Source organism: Protomyctophum parallelum (genome assembly GCF_964188405.1).
Source record: "Protomyctophum parallelum genome assembly, chromosome: 7".
NCBI classification, from domain to species: domain Eukaryota; kingdom Metazoa; phylum Chordata; class Actinopteri; order Myctophiformes; family Myctophidae; genus Protomyctophum; species Protomyctophum parallelum.
In genome coordinates, this window is record NC_139705.1 from 49,061,913 (window position 1) to 49,076,912 (window position 15,000).

The 15,000-nt window shown below is 43.6% G+C and overlaps 1 protein-coding gene across 1 annotated transcript in view; it reads left to right on the forward strand.

Annotated features, from left to right (window-relative positions):
• gripap1 (GRIP1 associated protein 1) overlaps positions 1 to 15,000 on the forward strand; it is a 50,606-nt gene that overhangs the window by 29,245 nt on the left and 6,361 nt on the right. Inside the window, exons 26-28 of the mRNA XM_083769508.1 lie at positions 4,670 to 4,797; positions 11,430 to 11,546; positions 12,699 to 12,792. Of these exons, the coding sequence (XP_083625634.1) occupies positions 4,670 to 4,797; positions 11,430 to 11,546; positions 12,699 to 12,792 (339 nt within the window). The remainder of the gene's footprint in view (positions 1 to 4,669; positions 4,798 to 11,429; positions 11,547 to 12,698; positions 12,793 to 15,000) is intronic.

Below are 15,000 nucleotides of genomic sequence, written 5' to 3' on the forward strand. Positions count from 1 at the left end.
CCATTGACTGACGAGTTGGGACTAGTTTAGCGGAGTTATAGTTTTTATTGAAATACAAAAACATAATCTGCTCATAATCATTATTCACTAGCCGAGCACAATGCAGTATGAGAAGCATGAATGGTCTGCTGTGGTTATTTCTTTCTTTCTGGAGTTTCTTCTATATATATTTCCTGAGTTTCTTCTATATGAAATAATGTAACTCTTGTTAAAAAATAATAATCTTTATTGTCCTGAAGGATATTTGTCTCCACAGTCTGTTCAAACGCCCACATCAAAAATGACACATAGTACATAACACCAAGATAATACAAAAAAAAATGTGTTAAATAGGCCTGACGTCAAAAAAAAGAAAGAAAGAAAAAGTCTTTTGCCGCATTTTCATGATTTTTCAAAAATAGCAGACCTACAAGCTCATAGATCTGCTTTTTTTCAATAGCTAAAGTATTACATAATGCTTAGTTAAAACACCAAAAGGGGTTCCCGCCCAGACTGTGAACCCGGGACAAACATGTATAATTGCTGTGCTGTTCGGTCTGTGGCTAGTCGACATATTTACTGAAGTTCCTGCAGATAAAGTGGAGATAACGTTGGATGGCCGTGACTTTGTTGCTTACTTGGTAAGGTTGTCGGGGAGACGTCATACCGGCCGTGCGTTCAGTGATGCAGGAAAGTGGAGATTCTTTTTATTATTTTATTGTGGTTTGGAGAAACTTAGACCACAACTGTTGCACGAGAACAGGGCAAGGTTGGAAGGCCGGAAAAGGACATTAGACTCTGTCCCTATCCGCCACTATATAGCCAAGAATAGACCTAATCTTATCCATTCATCTCCATCCAACAACACAGTGTTTCCCCTGGTTGACTCTTAGCCAGGATGCTGGTCCATAGGCCCGTCACAATTATTACATACCGGTAATCATTTTTGTGAGCTCGTGCGCATGAACCACTGGTTAATATTTAATGCTAATCTCTGATTCATTCAGCTGAGAACACACACACGTGCATGCGTGCACACACACACTTTTTTCTATAGAAAAATAGCAAAGAGGAAGTTTTTCTCTCAATCGTTCTGTCTCACTTTCTTTCATAATATTTGCACACACACACACACACACACACACACACAGACACACAGACACACAGACACACACACACACACACACACACACACACACACACACACACACACACACACACACACACACACACACACACACACACACACAGACAGACAGACAGATGCAGGTTCAATGACCTACAGTATCCCTCTCTTGCTCTCTCTTACTCCGTTCTATCTGTCTCTATGCCAACTTCCCCCATCTCACAGCCCCCTCTCTCTATCTGTGTCTCTGTCTCTCTCTCTGTCTCTCTCTCTGTCTCTGTCTCTGTCTCTGTCTCTGTCTGTCTCTCTGTCTCTGTCTCTGTCTCTTTCTCTCTCTCTCTCTGTCTCTGTGTCTGTCTCTCTCTCTGTCTCTGTCTCTGTCTCTGTCTCTTTCTCTCTGTGTCTCTGTCTCTTTCTCTCTCTCTCTCTCTCTCTCTCTCTCTCTCTACAGCAGTAATCATATATAATGGATCAGATAGTAATGAATGTTTAATCGGCTCTGAAGCGCAGACCTGAGAATCAGACATTTTAAAGTACCTACTCCTCCACTCTTAAAGGGACGTTCCCCGTACTCTTAAAGGGACGTTCCCCGTACTCTTAAAGGGACGTTCCCCGTACTCTTAAAGGGACACGCTCCATGCCCCGGCACTCTCCATTCACCAAGACGTACATGTTCAAAATGGCCGCCGCTGGCCTATCAGCTGAGGGGAGGCCGTGTGCAGGGTGCCGCCATGCTTCGTTTAAGCGTGGCGTGTTGAGCGTGTTCGGGTCGGGGAGCTCATTGGCTGTCTGTGCAGCGGAGCAGCAACGTGGACACGGTCTAATCCTCTGGGCACGCTCACACATGACGCTTGACACGCGTTGTAGCACTTACCCCTTATACCACCTGGATGACCCTTAACCCATTCTGACCGGGCACCCATTTTGGTGTCAGCATCATGTTATGCTTTAGCTATTTAAAAATAGCAGATCTACAAGCTCATATCGCGCCACCGAGTGGCGCGATACGAGCTTGTAGGTCTGCTATTTTTGAAAAATCGAAGAGTGACTGACATTTTTAGAATCTGATCTCAGGTCAGAATGGGTTCATCAGACCAGTGTGTGTCCGGCGGAAACCTCGTATGAATCTGATCTCAGGTCAGAATGGGTTAAACCACCTGGATGACCCTTAAACCACCTGGATGACCCTTATACTGGTGACTTCTGTTTGCACTCTGTGGCCAGTGGTTCTGGTTCTGTTTGCACTCTGTGGCCAGTCAGTGGTTCTGGTTCTGTTTGCACTCTGTGGCCAGTGGTTCTGGTTCTGTTTCCACTCTGTGGCCAGTGGTTCTGGTTCTGTTTCCACTCTGTGGCCAGTGGTTCTGGTTCTGTTTCCACTCTGTGGCCAGTCAGTGGTTCTGGTTCTGTTTCCACTCTGTGGCCAGTCAGTGGTTCTGGTTCTGTTTCCACTCGGTGGCCAGTCAGTGGTTCTGGTTCTGTTTCCACTCTGTGGCCAGTGGTTCTGGTTCTGTTTCCACTCGGTGGCCAGTCAGTGGTTCTGGTTCTGTTTCCACTCGGTGGCCAGTCAGTGGTTCTGGTTCTGTTTCCACTCTGTGGCCAGTCAGTGGTTCTGGTTCTGTTTCCACTCTGTGGCCAGTCAGTGGTTCTGGTTCTGTTTCCACTCTGTGGCCAGTCAGTGGTTCTGGTTCTGTTTCCACTCGGTGGCCAGTCAGTGGTTCTGGTTCTGTTTCCACTCGGTGGCCAGTGGTTCTGGTTCTGTTTCCACTCGGTGGCCAGTCAGTGGTTCTGGTTCTGTTTCCACTCTGTGGCCAGTGGTTCTGGTTCTGTTTCCACTCGGTGGCCAGTCAGTGGTTCTGGTTCTGTTTGCACTCTGTGGCCAGTGGTTCTGGTTCTGTTTCCACTCGGTGGCCAGTCAGTGGTTCTGGTTCTGTTTGCACTCTGTGGCCAGTGGTTCTGGTTCTGTTTCCACTCGGTGGCCAGTCAGTGGTTCTGGTTCTGTTTCCACTCGGTGGCCAGTCAGTGGTTCTGGTTCTGTTTCCACTCGGTGGCCAGTCAGTGGTTCTGGTTCTGTTTCCACTCGGTGGCCAGTCAGTGGTTCTGGTTCTGTTTCCACTCGGTGGCCAGTCAGTGGTTCTGGTTCTGTTTCCACTCGGTGGCCAGTCAGTGGTTCTGGTTCTGTTTCCACTCTGTGGCCAGTCAGTGGTTCCCCAACTTTTCGCGCCGAGACCGAAAAGAGAGATCAGACGTTTGCCCAGGGTGTGGAAAGCGTGTGTCGAATTTGAAGTCGGTGGGGCAAACGGTTCTCGAGTTACGTGCAATACAACCGTATGCACACACACTCACACACAGAGACGTTTTTATTTAAGGAATTCTTAACATTGTGTTTGTTTTAACACAATATATGCCCAATACATCCACAGACGTTTTTCTTTTTTCTTTTTTTTATTTTAGCGAAATCGGATGTGCACCCCACGTCGCCATTTTGAAAGAATGAAAGGGCACATAATGTTAAAATGTATAACATTCTAAAGTCTTTAGACACCTTTTTCCCATGGTGCTCGGCGCCAAGAACGTCTTTCGACGACCACCAATTGTATTGATTCAGTTTGAGATCTGAATGCGGTGGTCACTGCTCATCATCGTACCAAAACACAGTTGACTTTGATTCAGTTTGAGATCTGAATGCGGTGGTCACTGCTCATCATCGTACCAAAACACAGTTGACTGGCATACTCTATATTATTATCACACCCTGAAGTTATATCATGATTGACCTTGAATGGTGTTATATATCAACAAGGATAGGATGATACAAAGAAATGATTAGTCTGATGACCGGTTTGATCCAAGGCTGACTCTAAAACTTTAGTTAAAGTTGCAGAGTGACACATTACTTCACCTTAAATAATAATCAGAGTGTGACAAAATACAGCTTGTAGTGATGACCACACTACACGTGGAAATGCTACCATACGGAAACCAAGGATTCGACCGTGATGTCACTGCTATGCAACATGGCATTAGCACGGATGCAGAAAGAACGCCGTTATGCTCGAAGCCGTTTATGAAGATACCAACTAATCCTTGGACATGTGACAGACTTCACTGTGGAGAAGCACCCAACTGTGGTCTACTGCCGCTGTTTATCGCTGGTCAGCCTGCGTCGGGGCCCACTGACATCTAGTTACGTGTCTGAGTCTACCATTCATAATGGGTTTTGGCGTCTTTGCATCGTCCTGTCGCTGGCTTCCATTGACAATAATAGAATAGTAGACTGCGTCTTTTACATCGGCCTGTGTGAACGCACCAAGACGTCTACCAACCAGTCCAGAAAACACAGCATACCTCTCTCAGAGTTACAGGGATATTATCGCTAACGATGAGGCGTGCGTGTGTGTGTGTGTGTGTGTGTGTGTGTGTGTGTGTGTGTGTGTGTGTGTGTGTGTGTGTGTGTGTGTGTGTGTGTGTGTGTGTGTGTGTGTGTGTGTGTGTGTGTGTGTGTGTGTGTGTGCGCGTGCGCGTGCGCGTGTGCGTGTGCGTGTGCGTGTGCGTGTGCGTGTGCAGGTCTAGAGGAGTTGGTCCTATCAGAGATCAACAGTCCCAGCAGGAGTCAGCAGCAGACAGACTCCTCCTCTGTCTCCTCCTTCTCCTACAGAGACATCATGAAGGACACACAGCCTAAAGAACAGAAGGTACGTGCTCTCACACACACACACACACACACAGCCTACCCAGAAACAGAAGGTGCACACACACACACACACACACACACACACACACACACAGCCTACCCAGAAACAGAAGGTGCACACGCACACACACACACACACACACACACACACACACAGCCTACCCAGAAACAGAAGGTGCGCACACACACACACACACACACACACACAGCCTACCCAGAAACAGAAGGTGCGCACACACACACACACACACACACACACACACAGCCTACCCAGAAACAGAAGGTGCACACTACACACACAAGACACTAACTCATAAACCACCAAAGTGGAAAAAGCAGCACTCCAAGATAAAAAATGCAAGACTGGCTCAGATGCAATTTCTCATATTTTATTGAGATCGCTTACGAGTTTTGGCAACAGCCTTTCTCAGAGAAGATTAAAAAAAGTCACACGCCCTATACGCAGGGTTGTCAAACTGGCCACAGGCCACATATGGCGCGGAAACAATCTAACCCGCCGGAAGATTTAGAGAAAATAATATTTTTATTTATTGATGTAGCCTCTGTGAAGCCCGCCCTGGCTCTCAGTACCTTGTCTCCTCCTGCTGATTAGCCTGTTGTTTTAGAATGATGTTGTCTCGCTGGCCGTGGCTGTCTTTAGCCTGTGTCTACCGACACAGTCCTCACTAGAGGACTTCTCCATTGGCCTGAAATTTACGTCCCGACCCTAACTGGACTCTAACTGGGCCCTGACTGGGCCAGTCCGAGTCCTGTTATAATGGAGGCTCAATGGAGCTGGATTAAAAAATCCCATAGCTGGTGGGGACGGAGGCTCTCCATAGCAATCGGCGCAATGATATCGTTACTAAATTCACCGACCGCTGTCTGTCGGTGTGTCTGTCCTATTCCGGGTCACCAGTGAAATGCATGTTGGGACGGACACAGATTAATACTGGGACACACTTTTCCGCGTAACAGACACACACGGGGAAATTCCGCGTAACACACCCACACGGGGAAAACAACTCGGACGGGGCATGTTAACGTCAACACACGCGCTGTTTCGACACCACACTGAACATCATTTGCTGTTCATATATTCTGAACGGGTAAGGACTATTAAGGTAAATTGACGGTCACTGCTTTCATATGGAGTATACGGGTGGGGTACGAACATGTACGTAGTTGGCTGATGCCGTACCCTAGCCTAGGGTACGATTATAATCGTAGATAGCACAGAAATAATTAACGCCCTACTTGATCATTATAGAGCATCTCACAAAAGCATAAAAAGTAGTAGATGCTTGAAACGCTTTGAGGTTGTCCATCTGCTACTTGAGTTATTTGATTTTTATTTGAATCCTGAACAGTAACAGTTTTGGACATATGAGGTTTCCAACCGACAGACGGTAAACTGTCGCCAGTACCACCTGTAGCGAAGCTGAAACCGTTTTCTGCTGTGGTTCACAAATGTTGTCTTTGAAGATTTGGACATTCAGTGTTCATTGGAAAGATCACTTTTTTTTTCTCCTATGAGTTGAAATAAAAGGGAATACAACGTCAAACAACACTATGAGGCGTCACTGAGTAAAACCAACTCCAAGCTTCGCTGGGACAAAAACAATATACAAAAACCGCAATCCTTGTAAACCAAAACCATATGTTGAGGACAACATGTCTCTTTAAAAAGGCTTTCTCTGTAATGAACTTCAATCAATCTAAACGGCAGTTGCAGCAGGTGACAAGTAGACATCTAAACGACATTGTGGAAATGACGACTACTCAGAACGTGACAGGATGGTTAAAGCCAAGAGCTGTCGGCTGCCTGGGCGCGGCACGTGAAGGAGGAGTGGCGCCGTTCAGTGCACGGCCACATGTAGAAGCACCATGCGTGCATTATTCATGGTTTAACGCTCTCAGTCACCATGACTAGAGATGTACCAATACTAGGCATGTAACGATATATCATATAACGATATATATATATCGATATTAATCCCGACGATATGAATCGATTCATTGAAATAAAAAAAATCGATTGGGGGAAAAAAAGAAAAGGGCTAGTGTGGGATGTGAAATGTGAGCTTTAGTCATATTCCATCATATTCAAGTGCTTTTGGAGAGAAATTATAATCACTTTCAGTAGTAGAGCACTGTAGAGGGGAGCTGTGTGTGTCTGTGACTGTGCCCAGGTGATGATGGTCGTTGATGCTCATCAAGGAAGGCAATTATGTTTCTGCACTGTCAAAAGTAATGCTACTTCTTTTGCAATGTAGTTAAATAAAAAATCTCAGGGGGGAAGATAAATTATATAAAATTAAAAACCAATTTTTTCTTTAAAATATATATATTCTTTTTAATATCGTGAAAAATCGTATCGTGAACCTCATATCGTGATACGAATCGTGTCGTGAGTTGAGTGAATCGTTACATGCCTAACCGATACCCACCACAATCGGTCGATACTAGCTAATGGAACTATTAATCGTAGAAGGTCCTGGGTTCGATTCCCGCTGGGGACGCTGTGGGCACTGGGGGTGTGTTCTCTCCTCCGCGTCATCAGCCCACCTAGCCCATACCTTAGGTGGGGTGGGCAAAAGGGCCTTTCTGTGTGGAGTTTGCATGTTCAAACATGCAGTAATCCTGGCCTCTAAACTGCCTCCCCCTGGCCAGCCGGATGGAGGGGAAAGGAACTGGTTGGAATAACGTGTTCCTTCCACGCACTACGTCCTACCGGGTAAACTCTCCCCTGTCGGGTGAAAAGAAGCGTCTTGAGTGGCCTTGTGGTTAGACCGTTAGAGTGTCCGCCCTGAAACTGGGAGGTCGGGGTTCGATTCCCGGATCGGGTCATTCCAAAGGCTGTAAAAATGGGACCCAATGCCTCCCTGCTTGGCACTCGGCATCAATGGGTTGGATTGGGGGGGTCAAATCAATTAATGAAATGATTCCCGAGCGCGGCACGGCTGCAGTTTACCGCTCCAAGAGATGGGTCAAATGCGGAGAACACATTTCACTTTATTAATAGAAACGGTGGGGCTCCCAAAATGTGTTCATAATTAAACGACAGCATTTAAGTGAGACACTGTACTGCGACGGCAGGCTGAGGAACCGAAGTGCCAGCTGTGGGAGTACGCGCTGGTCCTCTCGTGCCTACATCTGCACGTGTGTTCGCTCGTTGCACGATGGGTGTGGCCAGCATAATGAATAATAATGAATAATGTCACATATGAATGAGCTTGACACCCGTGTGTGTGTTAAGGCTGTACCCTAACCCTTATTTTAGGACTCGAACTTCGGCAGGAATTTTCGAGTGAACATTCGGACCATTTGTTTCTAATTAATTAAAAAAATAACCGTCTCGATCAAAGCGCACAGCGCGTCTCCCCCGCTCTTTATCAATATCTCTCGTCGTCTCTCTCAACACACACACACACACACACACACACACACAGGGACGAATTATTTTCTGTGCGTGTGTGTGTGATCAAAAAAGCTAAAAGCTGCAGTTTACATCCACTCTCTCGGTTCTGCACTGCTGTACTGTAGTACAGTAGTATAGCACTTTCGGTTCTGTCGAGGGCAGTGCAACACAGCGTTAATTAAAAAAAAAATATATAATAATATTTCTTTTTATATAAAAAAAAAAAAAAAAAACGAATGGTTCAAACCCATTAATTAAGATTCGAGTGCCAACCCTAACGAGCGAACATTCGAACCTTGAATGTTTGGGGACAGCCTTAGTGTGTGTGTGTGTGTGTGTGTGTGTGTGTGTGTGTGTGTGTGTGTGGGCGAGCGTGTGTGGGCACGAATCATCACTCCTACGTCTTTCTTGATGGATAATATCTTTACGTATATCTGCATCTTCTCTAGTGGTGCTGCTACTGTAGCTAGTCTATTGATAGTGGATATAGTCCTCTGGCTGTCCTACACTCCACACTACAGTTATATATTCTACTGTATATATATACAGGTATATTTCAGGCTGCAGAATGTTCAGAATTGTGTGCTCGGTAGTAGATTATTTCTCTGCAAAATGCTTCTTGGCAATAACTTCCATATACCGCTGGAAAGCCTGTTACGCTGCTTATCTCTCATATCCATTAGATATATTAAAATGAGGCTCCACTTAAAAGGAATATAAACAGGATTACAACAGACTAAAAATTAAATCTACCAAATACAAAATTTACATCTAGTGTAGGCCACAGTCATTAGTTATAATGCATATATTTCTATCTCTATTTCAGTCTAGTGGAGGTAGATATATATATATATATATATATATTAGGGCATTCACTTCTAGTCATTTTTACTTGTTGATTAGTTGCCTAGTTTACTAGTCGTTTTTTAGGCGGCGCAAAATATTACTTTGGTCTCCGGTTGACGACCGACTATTAAATATGCGCGACCTAGAAGATTGTATTGGCATTTGGTGGGGGAAAAAAAGAAAAAAAGAAAAAAAATCCGACCGAGTCACTCAGACCAAAAAGGTCTTTATATATGGATATATATTCAGCCCAACAAAACGTAGCCTACACCTGCCCAAAGCCAAAGTTTATGAAGTTTTTTAACGACGTACTCGACTTATAGGCTACTACGAGAGAGAAGTCAGCTTCTCCGTCTCGGAGAGCACTACGGGCGGATTGACAGTTGACGTTACTGTGTACTGGTTTGAATGAAAACACCGGTGTGCAATTATACTTTATATACGGATCCCGACAACAGTGTTGACCTCAACGAGGTGAAAGCAACCATGACAACTCTCCTGTGTGTCCCATTCCCCACACGTGGATAAAGAAGAGGGCAAAGTAGGAGCTGTTTATAAGTGCATTGAGTGTCGCGCCTTAATATTCTATTCAGCCAAGACCGGTATCTGCTTCTGCCTAAAACTCTTAAGAGACTTTCTCTCACCCTCTACTGCAGCACGCAGCCTGTCTGTCTGTCCACATGTATGTCTGCCTGGCTGGGTCGGGTCTCTCGGAATGTCACAGATTTATTTTGGATTTCGGAACCTTTTTTTTGGACCTGTGAAGAACTCTACTGTCACTGTGTAGTGTGTGTGTGTGTGTGTGTGTGAGCTAGCTAGCTAACGTTAGCTATGTTTTTCGTGCGAATATTGAAGTTATTAAAAAAGAAGCCTATCCATCACTGCCGTAGGGAAAAAATAATAATAATAAAAAATAAATTCCTTGCGACTCAAACTTACCACGAAAATAAATAAATAATAATAATAATAAATTCTATTATTTTTGCTTGGCCTCAACTACCTATTATGTAAAAAAAAAAAAGAAATCTACCTGATCTTGAGGCCAACAAAATCGGGGGGAAAAAATTAACTTTTTCTTATCAACTAGTCAACTAGTACCAACAAGGTCGACTAGTGGATTTACACATATATGTGTCTAGTGGAGGTATTAATGTATATATTTCAGTCTAGTGGAGGTACAGTAGTAATGTATATATTTCTATATTTCAGTCTAGTGGAGGTAGTAATGTATATATTTCTATATTTCAGTCTAGTGGAGGTATTAATGTATATATTTCTATCTATATTTCAGTCTAGCAGAGGTATTAATGTATATATTTCTATCTATATTTCAGTCTAGTGGAGGTAGTAATGTATATATTTATATCTATATTTCAGTCTAGTGGAGGTATTAATGTATATATTTATATCTATATTTCAGTCTAGCAGAGGTATTAATGTATATATTTCTATCTATATTTCAGTCTAGTGGAGGTATTAATGTATATATTTCTATCTATATTTCAGTCTAGCAGAGGTATTAATGTATATATTTCTATCTATATTTCAGTCTAGTGGAGGTAGTAATGTATATATTTCTATCTATATTTCAGTCTAGCAGAGGTATTAATGTATATATTTCTATCTATATTTCAGTCTAGTGGAGGTAGTAATGTATATATTTCTATCTATATTTCAGTCTAGCAGAGGTAGTAATGTATATATTTCTATCTATATTTCAGTCTAGTGGAGGTATTAATGTATATATTTCTATCTATATTTCAGTCTAGCGGAGGTAGTAATGTATATATTTCTATCTATATTTCAGTCTAGTGGAGGTAGTAATGTATATATTTCTATCTATATTTCAGTCTAGTGGAGGTAGTAATGTATATATTTCTATCTATATTTCAGTCTAGCAGAGGTAGTAATGTATAGATTTCTATCTATATTTCAGTCTAGCGGAGGTAGTAATGTATATATTTCTATCTATATTTCAGTCTAGTGGAGGTAGTAATGTATAGATTTCTATCTATATTTCAGTCTAGCGGAGGTAGTAATGTATATATTTCTATCTATATTTCAGTCTAGTGGAGGTATTAATGTATATATTTCTATCTATATTTCAGTCTAGCGGAGGTAGTAATGTATATATTTCTATCTATATTTCAGTCTAGTGGAGGTAGTAATGTATATATTTCTATCTATATTTCAGTCTAGTGGAGGTAGTAATGTATATTTCTATCTATATTTCAGTCTAGTGGAGGTAGTAATGTATATATTTCTATCTATATTTCAGTCTAGTGGAGGTATTAATGTATATATTTCCATCTATATTTCAGTCTAGCAGAGGTAGTAATGTGTATATATTTCTATCTATATTTCAGTCTAGCGGAGGCAGTCCTCAGTCTCAGCGACCAGCAGAGCTGTCAGACGATGAGGTGGGAGAGTTGTTCCAGAGACTGGCTGAAGTCCAACAGGAGAAGTGGATGTTGGAGGAGAAGGTGAGAAGCACACATCTATATTTTATTATTGTAATAAAAGAAAACACTGAGGCTCTGACACTATACTGTAGATTGGGGTCCCAGAGATCAGACAATAAAGTGGGGTTCAAGGGTTCCAGTAACCATAAACCAAGGCTATGAAGTCTAATTCCGTGGTATGGTTGTGTATCACTCCTTGGCTAAGGTATAAATGGGACACGAAATGGTCACGAATTTTTTTTTCAAGCTTCAGATATTCTGTGCATTGTTCAAGCTGCTATCCAAAGACTTAATTAATTGGCCAATTAATCAAATCAAGACTCTTTGTTCTATTCACAGTGGCTACAGTAAATAATAATCACATAGATATCTGGTCTTAGCAAAAATGTGAAAACGGCATTACTGTTGTTATGTTGTGTGTGTGTGTGTGTGTGTGTGTGTGTGTGTGTGTGAATCTCTTGGTTCACATTAGTTTTGTACTTATGTACAATATTACACCCATGGGTGTGCTTTACCGTGATTATCGGCACGACAGCGTTGCTGCAGGAACATGGCAGAGCCGAGTTCCGTAAGCGCTGAACTGCCGATAATCACGGTAAAGCACACCCTCGAGTGTAATATTGCGATTATGCAACATTTTCCCAAAGTCAGCTCAATTTCATTATTCGATAGAAATTCATAATTATGTTTTAATGCCAGATTTAAGCTACTATGTCCCTGAACTTCCCATGAGAACTGTTAGCGTAGCGCAATACTAGCGCATAGTGCTGGGACAGGACCCGGCACAGCTGATTTTCTTTTTTCTTTTTAACATTTTCATTAGGTGTGCGGTAATGCTCGTTTGAAGCATGGGTGGATTTCAACCAATCAGATTGCTTCGTTTGAACTAGTATAATGAAGATTGTAAAAACCCACTACATCCATTTAGACTTTTTAGAGACGAGCCTGGTGTACACTGGCCACTGCCAGGGTCCATGTAAAGAGACCTCAGATAGTTCCACTTACTTTAGTTCCTTTTGTAAACTCTCTGTCACATTAACAGCACAACTGTGAGTTGTGTTATTAATGCTTACTAGTAGGAGTGTATTCTAATGTATTGTGTTGCATTGTATTGTATTGTATTGTATTGTATTGTATTGTATTGTATTGTATTGTGTTGTGTTGTGTCTGCAGGTGAAACACCTGGAGGTCAGTAGTTCGTCCATGGCTGAGGACATCTGTAGGAAGAGTGCAATTATAGAAACCTACGTGATGGACAGTCGTATAGGTACAGTACCCTCACGCACGCACGCACACACCCAGTTACCCACACACCCAGTTACACACGCACGCACACACCCAGTTACCCACACACCCAGTTACACACGCACGCACACACCCAGTTACCCACACACCCAGTTACACACGCACGCACACACCCAGTTACCCACACACCCAGTTACACACACACGCACACACCCAGTTACCCACACACCCAGTTACCCACACACCCAGTTACCCACACACCCAGTTACCCACACACCCAGTTACCCACACACCCAGTTACCCACACACCCAGTTACACACGCACGCACACACCCAGTTACACACGCACGCACACACCCAGTTACCCACACACCCAGTTACCCACACACCCAGTTACACACGCACGCACACACCCAGTTACACACGCACGCACACACCCAGTTACACACACACCCAGTTACACACGCACGCACACACCCAGTTACCCACACACCCAGTTACCCACACACCCAGTTACCCACACACCCAGTTACCCACACACCCAGTTACACACGTACGCACACACCCAGTTACACACGCACGCACACACCCAGTTACACACACACCCAGTTACACACGCACGCACACACCCAGTTACCCACACACCCAGTTACCCACACACCCAGTTACACACGCACGCACACACCCAGTTACACACGCACGCACACACCCAGTTACCCACACACCCAGTTACACACGCACGCACACACCCAGTTACCCACACACCCAGTTACACACGCACGCACACACCCAGTTACCCACACACCCAGTTACCCACACACCCAGTTACACACGCACGCACACACCCAGTTACACACGCACGCACACACCCAGTTACACACACATGCGCGTGCAAACCTCTCTCTGCAGTGGATTTCTTCTTCACCAGCAGTTCAACTGTCCCACATGCTGCTATATTTAACTGTGTGTGTGTGTGTGTGTGTGTGTGTGTGTGTGTGTGTGTGTGTGTGTGTGTGTGTGTGTGTGTGTGTGTGTGTGTGTGTGTGTGTGTGTGTGTGTGTGTGTGTGTGTGTGTGTGTGTGTGTGTGTGTGTGTGTGTGTGTGCCGAGAGGCGGTTATCTTTAATAGCTCTAAAGGGAGCTTTCCCTCAGCATTTTCTCTGCAATTAGATAAAATTGGTATCTCTTCTCCACTTGTCTCCTCCCTTCCTTTCCCCTCATCTCGCCTATGCGCCTCCTCTCCTCTCCTCTCCTCTCCTCTCCTCTCCTCTCCTCTCCTCTCCTCTCCTCTCCTCTCCTCTCCTCTCCTCTCCTCTCCTCTCCTCTCCTCTCCTCTCCTCTCCTCTCCTCTCCTCTCCTCTCCTCTCCCTTCCTACAGTGTATCTCATTATGTCCCGTGCTGTTTTTAATTTCATGTCTGACTGACTTAACAGAGAACACACACATAAATGTTCAAACGCATAAAGATAAAGATATACAAAAAATTCTCTCTCTCTCTCTCCAGTTCCATTACCAGTGCGATAATAGTGAATGTAATGGCCAGTAAAGCACTGGACACTTATCTTGCGTGAGTGTGTGTGTGTGTGTGTGTGCATCCACACGCATAGTGAAATGTGATCGTGTTCTATGGTTGGCCCACAGACTGCAAACTGAGCAGTTTGTCATGAATATAGCCAACACAAACACACACACTAACATCTTTTAACGTTCACTTCTACACTAACAGTGTTTATTTCATCGACTAAAGCTATGCCAAAAAAAGTTAGTTGACTACTTTTTTTCACCTTGTTTTCATAAAGATACTGACAACTAGACTAAAACGTTAGGGAGTGGAGAAGAGATCCAGTAGAACTAAAAGACAAGTTGGTTTATGTTTGAAAATAGCAGATCTACAAGCTCGCAACGTATTGTGAGCTTGTATATCAGCCATTACGACGCCATCAAGGCTCGCCGAAATACATTTCTGTCGTCTAAATCAACTTTCCTATTTATTTTTTTGTCGACTAAAATCTCATAAATTTAGATGACTAAAACTAAAGCATTTCAGATGGACTAAAAGGTGACGACTAAATGAAATGTTATTCAAAAGACTAAAGCTACCATTTATTACCTACTTTGAGAATCTGAGAGTACTTCCGACAGACTAATTGAATCAATACTATGTGTGTTTTTTTGCTTTCTCATAACGATAGAACTGTGTATAGAGGGTGATATATGACAACGTTCTGAAC